Source organism: Hyperolius riggenbachi, chromosome 4 (genome assembly GCF_040937935.1).
Source record: "Hyperolius riggenbachi isolate aHypRig1 chromosome 4, aHypRig1.pri, whole genome shotgun sequence".
NCBI lineage: Eukaryota > Metazoa > Chordata > Amphibia > Anura > Hyperoliidae > Hyperolius > Hyperolius riggenbachi.
Window position 1 is genome coordinate 35,729,722 of NC_090649.1, and position 10,983 is coordinate 35,740,704.

The 10,983-nt window shown below is 43.9% G+C and overlaps 1 protein-coding gene across 1 annotated transcript; it reads left to right on the top strand.

Annotated features, from left to right (window-relative positions):
- Window positions 1-4,059: 4,059 nt before the first annotated feature.
- LOC137504617 (uncharacterized) lies at window positions 4,060-10,775 on the top strand. The gene is made up of 2 exons (XM_068233200.1): window positions 4,060-4,964; window positions 9,797-10,775. The coding sequence occupies exons 1-2, from the start codon at window positions 4,060-4,062 to the stop codon at window positions 10,773-10,775; spliced, it is 1,884 nt and encodes a 627-aa protein (XP_068089301.1).
- The last annotated feature ends 208 nt before the right edge of the window (window positions 10,776-10,983 follow it).

The window sequence follows — 10,983 nt, forward strand, 5'->3', positions numbered from 1 at the left end:
GTGTTAGGTGTAGCAGTAGTAGTAGGGCTAGTGTTAGGTGTAGCAGTAGTAGTAGGGCTAGTGTTAGGTGTAGCAGTAGTAGTAGGGCTAGTGTTAGGTGTAGCAGTAGTAGTAGGGCTAGTGTTAGGTGTAGCAGTAGTAGTAGGGCTAGTGTTAGGTGTAGCAGTAGTAGTAAGGCTAGTGTTAGGTGTAGCAGTAGTAGCAGGGCTAGTGTTAGGTGTAGCAGTAGTAGTAAGGCTAGTGTTAGATGTAGCAGTAGTAGTAAGGCTAGTGTTAGGTGTAGCAGTAGTAGTAAGGCTAGTGTTAGGTGTAGCAGTAGTAGTAAGGCTAGTGTTAGGTGTAGCAGTAGTAGTAAGGCTAGTGTTAGGTGTAGCAGTAGTAGTAAGGCTAGTGTTAGGTGTAGCAGCAGAAGGAGGGATAGTGTTACGTGTAGCAGTAGTAGGAGGGCTAGTGATAGATGTAGCAGTAGTAGAAGGGCTAGTGTTAGGTGTAGCAGTAGTAGCAGGGCTAGTGTTAGGTGTAGCAGTAGTAGTAAGGCTAGTGTTAGGTGTAGCAGTAGTAGTAAGGCTAGTGTTAGGTGTAGCAGTAGTAGCAGGGCTAGTGTTAGGTGTAGCAGTAGTAGTAAGGCTAGTGTTAGATGTAGCAGTAGTAGTAAGGCTAGTGTTAGGTGTAGCAGTAGTAGTAAGGCTAGTGTTAGGTGTAGCAGTAGTAGTAAGGCTAGTGTTAGGTGTAGCAGTAGTAGTAAGGCTAGTGTTAGGTGTAGCAGTAGTAGTAAGGCTAGTGTTAGGTGTAGCAGCAGAAGGAGGGATAGTGTTACGTGTAGCAGTAGTAGGAGGGCTAGTGATAGATGTAGCAGTAGTAGAAGGGCTAGTGTTAGAGTTCGATGTGAGCTTTACGTTTTAAATAGAATATTATCAGTAATATAAAATCATCGATATTGATACTCTTGGCTACTGCTCGTGCCAAATTCATTAGCATGTAAGCTAAATGTACACCTCCAAAAATAATCTTAACATTTTGACACCATTCTGGTGCCTATCCCTAACCTCCCTTACTCTTACCCTTACCCCTATCCCTCCAAATCTCCACTACTTCAAGCAATCCAATCCATGGCTTTGTAACAATTGACATTTTATGTTGGCCCTGCTACTGCTGAAAAATCTTCTGAAAAATGATATTACTGTGCTCAATTGGCCTGCCAACTCTCCTGACCTGAACCCCAAAGAGAATCTGTGGGATATTGTGAAGAGAAAGTTGAGAGACGCAAGACCCAACACTCTGGATGAGCTTAAGGCCGCTATTGAAGCATCCTGGGCCTCCATAACACCTGAGCAGTGCCACAGGCTGATTGCCTCCATGCCACCCCGCATTGAAGCAGTCATTTCTGCAAAAGGATTCCTGACCAAGTATTGAGTGCATAACTGAACATAATTATTTGAAGGTTGACTTTTTTTTTGTTTTAAAAACACTTTTCTTTTATTGGTCGGATGAAATATGCTAATTTTTTGAGATAGGAAATTTGGGTTTTCATGAGCTGTATGCCAAAATCATCAATATTAAAACAATAAAAGGCTTGAACTACTTCAGTTGTGTGTATTTTAATCTAAAATATATGAAAGTCTAATGTTTATCAGTACATTACAGAAAATAATGAACTTTATCACAATATGCAAATTTTTTGAGAAGATCCTGTGTATATATATATATATATTTTAATTTTTCATAGTTTAGACAATTGGCAGAGGAGCGCACGGTTAATATTTTCAACTTATCATTCATCCATGCCTGTAGCTCAGCTAAGCAAGAGTTTATTTTTGGAGTAGGGTCTGTTCCACCAGGTTTGAAGGACAGGTATAGCTGTGTGTCATCAGCGTAGCAGTGGTACGTCAGGCCGTGACGTTGGATAAGTGTACCGAGTGGCAACATGTAGATTGCAAACAGCAGAGGGGATAGGATTGAGCCTTGTGGCACTCCGAATTGTAGAGGTGCAGGTTTGGACATTATAGGTCTTAGGGATACTCTCTGTGTTCTGTCAGTCAGGAATGATCTGAACCACTGGAGGACTGATCCACTGATGCCACAGTACTCCTGCAGTCTGTTAAAGGGGCACTATTGCTAATGTCATCTTATTTCGACCCTGTAGCATACATATGCATTGTTGGAGTGATTATGTTTCTCAGTATGTAGTCTTATACAAATGTATTTGATCACTGCTAATAAACATTTATAGCAAGGCAGTGACGTCGGTAGTATTACCTTTCCGACACCAATGCAGACTAAACCATTATGTAATAGGGAGGCATCTGTTACTGATCAGTGAGTGGCCGTTATATTATTCACCCCTCTGGCCAGCTCATGTATTTATTTTCCTCCTTGTAACTGCACTAACGTGCAGTTACTGAGCGCACAGCAGCCGCCGTAAAGTGAGGGACGCAGCCTCCTCCGTACAGCGTAGGAGTGTCTGTGTGTAGATACCCTGCCCGGCCGCCAAGGACCCTTTACCTAAGCTGGCAATGAAACGGACACCTATTGTTGTCCAATTCTATGGGAACCTGACCGGCTTACGAACTGCGCAATCTAGCGGCGGAAGCCGGTCAGGTTCCCATAGAAACGGACAACAATAGGTGTCTGTTTCATTGCCAGCTTAGGTAAAGGGTCCTTGGCGGTCGGGCAGGGTATCTACACACAGACGCTCCTACGCTGTACGGAGGAGGTTGCGTCCCTCACTTTACGGCGGCTGCTGTGCGCTCAGTAACTGCACGTTAGTGCAGTTACAAGGAGGAAAATAAATACATGAGCTGGCCAGAGGGGTGAATAATATAACGGCCGCTCACTGATCAGTAACAGATGCCTCCCTATTACATAATGGTTTAGTCTGCATTTGGCGTCGGAAAGGTAATACTACCGACGTCACTGCCTTGCTATAAATGTTTATTACCAGTGATCAAATACATTTGTCTAAGACTACCTACTGAGAAACCTAATTACTCCAACAACGCATATGTATGCTAAAGGGTCGAAATAAGATGAAATTGGCAATAGTGCCCCTTTAAGCAGGATTTCATGGTCAACTGTATTAAAAGCCGCTGAGAGATCCAACCAAATGCACAACTGATTAACTTACGATGGAGAGGGGATGGAGAGGATAAGGCTGCTATGCACACACTTTAGATTGTCCTTGGCAACAAACATTATTTTTGATCATTGAAGTTAAGTAGTGTATAGGTGTTTCCAGGCATTGCGGACTTCCTTTAGCAATTCAATCACCAGTAATTGCTAAAGGAAACCTGAAGTAAAATTAGAAAACAAAAACAAAACAAAACAGATACTCAGCTATGGAGAGGGAAGGCCCTGGGTCCTATAGAGCATTCCCTGGCTCCTCTTAGTGTCCTGGTTCCAGCTCTGTGCCGCATCCAAATCTCCCGCTGTGGGAGGCTTCAGAAGTGCACAGGAGCCCGAGTGGTACTGAAGATGGGCGGCTTCATACAGCACCTGCGCGAGTATGCTAGAGAACGTGCTCACACAGACGTGGTAGGGAGTGGCCTGTCTTCGGGATACTTCTCCTGAAGACTTCCAAAGCCTCCTGCGGCGGCACAGAGTAGTCTTCAACCCATCAATCGATGACTGCTAATTGGGGGGAGGCAGCACTGGAACGAGGAGTCTTGGAGAGGGGCGCGAAGGTTCTATAGGACCCAGGGCCTTTCCTCTCCATAGGTGAGTATCTGTTTTGTTTTTTATTTTACTTCAGGTTTGTTTTAAATATTTTATTGAGATTTTAAGAAAAACAACAGCACATGAATTGACAAGTACACAATGCTTGCTACCAGTGTAATTGTGCAATGAATTCCTAAAATTCATACAAGTCTTTGAATTTTCTTATAGAATGTATCTCCCTAAAGCAGTGCTTCAAAACCCTGACAACATGTCAGGATTAGCGTCACATTTCCAGGAACTTCATATTCTGAATGGATTTACATATTACTTATTTAAAACTGATACACAAGTTGATAACTGTATATGAAACAAAATATTGTCAAGTCGTATTCTGAAGTAGCTGAGATGAAAAGTGGAAACCAAAGCATTGTAGAAGAATTTATTCTTCTTGGACTCTCAGAGGATCCTCTAGCACAATTAGCATTGTTTTATGTGTTCCTGATAGTCTACATGACAACTATAGCTGGGAATCTTCTCCTCATAGTGGCTGTGGGGACTGATAAACGTTTGCACACCTCCATGTACTTCTTCTTGGCCAATTTGTCCTTCTTGGACATCTGCTACACCTCAGTCACTGTCCCCAAGATGTTGGTGAACTTTCTTTCACGGAAGAAGAGTATTTCCTTCATCGGCTGTGCCATCCAAGTCTACTTTTATCTGTTCATGGCAGAAACCGAGTGCATTCTTCTAGCCTTGATGGCCTATGATCGTTATGTTGCTATCTGCCACCCTTTACGTTATCACATAATTATGACCACGGCAGCCTGTTTGTTTATGATCAGCATGTCGTGGTTGTCAGGTTGCATCATAACATCTATTGATACGTTTTTTATTTTCCGCTTAACATATTGTGGTCCCAACACCATCAACCACTTCTTTTGTGAGGCCCCTTTGCTACTGCAGTTGACTTGCAGTGACAGCTCAACAACCAACATATTAAAACTGGTGGGAACAGCTATCTTTCTTTTCATCCCTCTCTCACTAATTCTCATCTCGTACTTAAGAATTATAGCTTGCATCGTGAAACTCCACTCTGGGAAATATAATGCCTTCTCCACATGTATTTCACATCTGTTGGTAGTAATCATTTTCTATGGAACTGGGATTTTTATGTATATTAGGCCAGAACATTCAGGTGAGGAGGACACGGACAAATTGGTGGCAGTATTTTACACAGTGATAACTCCTATGCTCAACCCTGTGATCTACAGCTTGAGGAATAAAGATGTCCAGAGAGCCATGAAGAAGCTAGATATTCTGCTACTTACCAATAAGCAGCACATGGGTCTTCTTATCCATTAAAGTGAACCTGGGCCAAAGCTCAGGGAAGAAAGGAAAATGCTAAGAATAAGGAAGTCTCAGTATCCTGTAGAGCAGCCTTTCTCAACCATTTTACCCTGGAGGAACCCTGCAAATAACTTTTGGATCTCAAGGAACCCCTGCAAACAATATTTTGATCTCGAGGAACCCTTGCAATTATTTTGCAGGTGGCATGGTCTTTAAAAGTAGGTTAGGCTGTTTATTTCACTACCCTCTATTACACTGCCACTCATTATACTGTCTCCTTACCCCCAGTGTAGTGCTTCTTGTTACAGTACCCCCTATTATAATGTGCTCTATTATACTTTCCCCACGATGGGGGAAAATGCCAAGGAACCCCTACAGAGTCCTCAAGGAACCCTGGGGTTCCTGGGAACCCTGGTTGAGAAAGCCTGCTGTAGAGGCTTCTCGGGTCGTCCTAGCTGATGACACTGCTGTTTGCTGGAACCCTCCTTAACATCAGGAGTGCTCTATTCTTTTAGCACTAGTGTCTGAGTAGTATCTGCACATGCTTGGCCACCCCTGTGCAGTAGCATGGAGCCACTCGAGCACAAACTGTAGCCCTGATCAGATTTCCAACAAGTCCTTATTAGAAATCTTTGGGGGGTCAGTGAGCAGCAATGGTGGAACAGAGGATGCCGGGAGAAGCATCTATAGGATCCCAAGGCTTCTTCTTAGGTAAGTATGCACTTTTATACCCAAGGTTCATTTAAATATACGTACAGTTGAACAAAGAATGCCCTCACCTATTTTCACTGGTTCTAGGCTGTTGTTTCTTGGCATAAAGGTGCCCTCTTTTGTATACTGTCACCATACAGATTTATGATTTTTTTGCTATTGATGGTTGAGGTTGGGTTTTGAACTATGCTTTAAATTCAAAATAATTAGGTATCTAGTGTATATAGGAAAATGTATCAAAATCTTTATTTATTTAATAGTGATTAAGCGTTTAAAACTAGGAAATGGGGTAAGGGGTTTTGAACTATGACCCTGTTAAAGAAATACATTTATAGGTAAAAGGCTGCGCATCCCTGACCCAATACTGTACAATTGAATGGTTAATCGCTGTGGCGCACACCGCCCCCCTGGACTAAAATGTACGCCCGCATCCAAACAATGTAAGTTACACATTTTAGCATAGCAGCTGCCAGGGTAAAGACATTTGCTTTTAACTTAGGTCAGTTTAGTGTTAGGACATCTGCTCTGGAGATTTACCTCAACGTTGGTGCAGATGTCCAGTATATCTATATTTTTGCATGCAAAACTATGATGGAAGCTAAAATTTCTCCATAGACCAGTATTGCATTGTTTGGATGCGGGCGTACATTTTAGTCCAGGGGGGGCGGTGTGCGCCACAGCGATTAACCATTCAATTGTACAGTATTGGGTCAGGGATGCGCAGCCTTTTACCTATATTTTTTATCCACAGTTCTGTAACTACCAGGCTAGCAGCACCCATTGTGCTATCCTGTTTTGCATGGTAAGTATTTAGTTTAGTTTTGCATATGTTTTGCATCTGTCTGATTGCTGAGTGTGTATTTGAGCTATTTAAGCGGTGCATATGAGGTGGTGAGTCATTCAGATGCGGCCCATATTGGTGAGCGCTTGCTTTGTTTCCTGCTGTCTGTATTGAAAGAAATACATTTGCCATTGTCAGGAAAGTGTGTTCTCCAAAGAAAATGGCAACTTGTGTTTAGGCAACTTTAAAATTGTGAGATGGGGCATTGGCTTACATCCAGCTCTCCACTTTGCAGCGCATACCATGATTGTTTTGATTTTCTTATCCTTTTTTGAATAAGTTAGCAAAATAGGCACCTTTAAGTGTAGCACCTTCCCGCAGGCAATCAGTCAGCAGTACATCTTTCTAATCCCAAACAAGTGTTAACGTGACTTTTCCTGCTGATCCTTTAGCCCTTGCTTTCTTGGTGGAGTAGGGCACAATGATATTGGTCATTCTTGTGATTACTTCTAAAGGCGCGTACACATGCCATATTTTTACAAACAACGGATCCATCAGACCCTCCCACAGGGTGGTCATTCTGCCAACAGTAGCACGTGAGTACAGGCTGTCGGCAAACTGATAACACTGTTTTTGACTGATCCACCCAGTCTTATCAGTCTGCCGACAGCCTGTACTCACGTGCTACTGTCGGCAGAACGACTGCCCCACGGGAGGGTCTGACGGATCCGTCGTTTGTAAAAATACAGCAAGTGGGGGGGGGGCGTGGCTGCCGGCGGTGTGGATGGCAGCGTGAGAGAAGAGCTCCGTCTCTGATCTACTGCAAAGCGACGATCCTGCGACATATTACCCCTAGCAGCGACACGGAAGGATGGAGGAAGACTCCGGTATGGAGACTGATGCCTCTAAGAAACGTAAAAAGGCCACCAAGCCCCAGAAGCTTACCGACTTCTTTCCTGGTAAGCCGCGCGGTGCGACCCAAGATGGTGCCGAGCCGCATATCGCTGGGCCAGCAATCACAGCGTCTGCAGCCGGAGGGGGAAGCAGCGCAGCTCTCCGCTCTAACGAGCCCCCGGGTGGGTCAGATGACTTCTCCTCCTCCCCGAACTCTCCGTCCTCCAGGAGCCCCGCCAAATCCCGTCAGCGGATCCAGGGAAACGAGGCTTCAGATTCCGAGGTAGGCCTCATCCCTGCACACAGCCTCTCGCTCTCCGAGCAGCACCTGCCAGCTATTGAGGGTTTCCCCACCTCCACACAATCTGTCTCCCAGGAGTTTATTAAGGACATTTTGATCTCTTTTAAACAGTCCATCTCTAGTGAAATAAATGCTCTGGCCATCTCCTTCCAGAACTCCATTGGGTCCCTGGGAGAGAGGCTTTCCCATACTGAAGATCAGGTGGCTTTACTCACACAAGAGCACAATAAAACAGTTGATTCAATGGACTCTCACTCTTCAGATATCTCATGGATGAAGGCGAAAATTACAGATGCGGAGGACAGGAACCGCCGCAATAACTTAAAATTTCGCGGAATTGAAGAGTCGATCCCACCCTCAGGCCTATGTGACTACATCAAATTTACATTTACATTTTAAAAGCTAGCTTCCCAGATATGAGTGAAGTGGAGTTTGCTATAGACCGAGCCCATAGGCTCCCGAAAGCAAAGTTTCTACCGGACTCCACACCCAGAGACGTTATTGCAAGATTTGTTTTCTTCCAGACCAAGGAAGCTCTGCTCTCTTACGTCAGATCTAAAGGCAACCTCCCTTCTCCCTTTCACCACCTGCAACTTTACTCTGACTTATCTCAGATAACACTCCAGAAGCGCAAAGAGCTGTCACTCATCACCAGGGCCCTGCGCCAACATCAGATTCAATACAGATGGGGCTTTCCCACTAAGGTCCTAGTATCACATGGGGGTCACAAATTTGCTATCTCCACCACAGAGGAGGGCCTGTTAGCTCTTAAACGCCTCAACTTACCTCTCCCACAAGATCACACTCCTTCCCGCAACCCAGTGTCAGTGTCTAAACTCCCGCAAGAATGGCAGCGGGTAAACCATTGCTAGATCATGAGCTCTACATGACCTTCTCTTGATTTCTCCCTGTTTTCCTTTCCGCCAAGGCTGAACTATGTCTCAGGGTCCAGCCCCTAAAGTGCGGGTCACCAGGCGCTTGTCCTGATCTCCCCGTGATCTCCTCCGGGAGTTCCCAGTTTAAACTGCTTAAGTACTGGTTATTGTTATGTTTCTATGATATGTTTTCTTGCTGTTGCCTCTGTCACTCTGAAGTTTCATGTCCTAAAATGCTTGTAACTGTACTATTGCCGACCATTTATCTTTCAAGCAGTGTAAAGGTTAATGATGGCTCTTAAAATCCTATCACTAAATGTAAAAGGCCTTAATACCCCCTTCAAACGATCTTTGTTCTGGAAAGAAGCTATCCAATCCAAAGCGAATATTGTATTTGGTCAGGAAACCCACCTATTGGAATCTCACAATCACTTATGCCAACATCCCAACTTTACTCATTCACTATTTAGCAATTTTCAAAAAAAAAAAAAAAAGGGGGGTCCTAATTTCCTTCTACAAGAATCTGGCACTTAATATAATTAAATCAGTATGTGATCCGCAGGGCAGATTTATTATTGTTGTATGTACCATCAACGACTTCACCTACACATTGGTCTGCAGCTATGCTCCTAACCAAGGGCAGGCTGCTTTCCTGAAAAATCTAATTCAGAAGGTGGATGCCATCAAGCAGGGGGAAGTCGTCTATGGCGGAGATTTTAAATCTTGTATCGACCCAAACATAGATTCCTCCAATACCTCTAATAAACCTTTATCTCCGCTGGGCAAATTGATACACACTGAAAGCTTGTATGATCCATGGAGGGCCCTTTACGGGTCTGAGAAGGACTATACATTTTTCTCGAATGTACACCGCTCCTACTCTAGGATTGACTTCTTCCTGGTTGATGGCATCACCTTACAAAAAATCTCTGATTCTACGATAGGTCTAGTCACGTGGTCAGACCACGCTCCCATCACCATTACAATAACCCAATCGAACTGTGACTTTAAACGCAGTCAGTGGAGATTGAATACCTCCATTTTAAAAGACGCTAAAAAGAATGCATACATCGCTGATAATCTAAGAAATTTTTTCTCATGGAATGAGGGAGGTGAAACGGGCGAGCCGCTCGTATGGAGTGCTCACAAGGCATACATTAGGGGAATCTTAATCAAAATGGGTTCTACTCAAAAGAAACAAAGGAATGCTCAAATATCAGCTATCCTCTCAAAAATCTCTCGCCTGGAAGCTTTTCATAAAAACTCAGCGGGTCACGACCTTTTGAAAGACCTCTTCCAAGCTCGCCAGGAGCTCCGTTTATTGCTGTTGCACAAATTTGAATTCAACATGCTTAGAACTAAATCTAAATATTACTCTCAAAGTAATAAATCAGGAGCTCTTTTGGCCCAAAGATGCAAAATTAAACAGGCTAAATCTCGTATTCCGTTCTTAATCGACCCACTAACTAATCAGAGGGTCACTAACCCTAAATTGATAGCTGATATTTTTGCATCCTTTTATCGAGATCTCTATAATTTGCAATATGATACCAAGACCCCCCAACCATCTCCGCAGCAAATTGAGGAGTTTTTATCTACCCCCAAGCTACCCTCACTCTCTCAGGATCACCTCGACTCATTAAACGCTCCCATTACCGCCCTGGAAGTCATTTCCTTAATAAAGTCACTGAAACATAACAAGGCTCCAGGCCCAGATGGGTACTCAAATGAATATTATCAGACATATGCCACTATTTTAGCCCCACGCTTAGCAAAGGTATTCAATACATTTAGATCCTCAGGCCAAATCCCTCAGGAATATTTATTAGCTACGGTAGTGGTCTTACCAAAAGCTGGCAAAGACTTGAGCAATCCTGCCAGTTTCCGTCCCATCTCGCTCTTAAATACGGACACCAAGCTGTACGCGAAAATTCTCGCCCATAGATTACTAGATTTGCTCCCACTACTGGTGAAGAATGACCAAGTTGGGTTCACCAAAAATAGACAATCATCTGACGGCACAAGGAAGATGATATCACTTCTGCACTATCTGGAGACCGGTCGGACGCCTTCTGTGTTCCTTACTTTGGACGCAGAGAAGGCGTTCGACCGGGTCCATTGGTTATTTCTAGAACACACGTTAAAAAAAATGTGGGTTTTCCGGGGATTCTCTGAGGGGTATTTTGGCGCTCTATTCCAACCCATCAGCTAGAATCAATGCCTCTGGGTTTTACTCTGACATATTCCAAATTTCCAATGGCACTCGGCAGGGGTGCCCTCTCTCTCCGTTAATTTTTACGCTGCTGATGGAAACCCTTGCCGAGTCGATAAGGAGTAACCAGGGCATCAAGGGGATTAATATTGGCGGGAATTCTCACAAAATTTGCTTATTCGCGGATGACGTGATACTGACACTGACA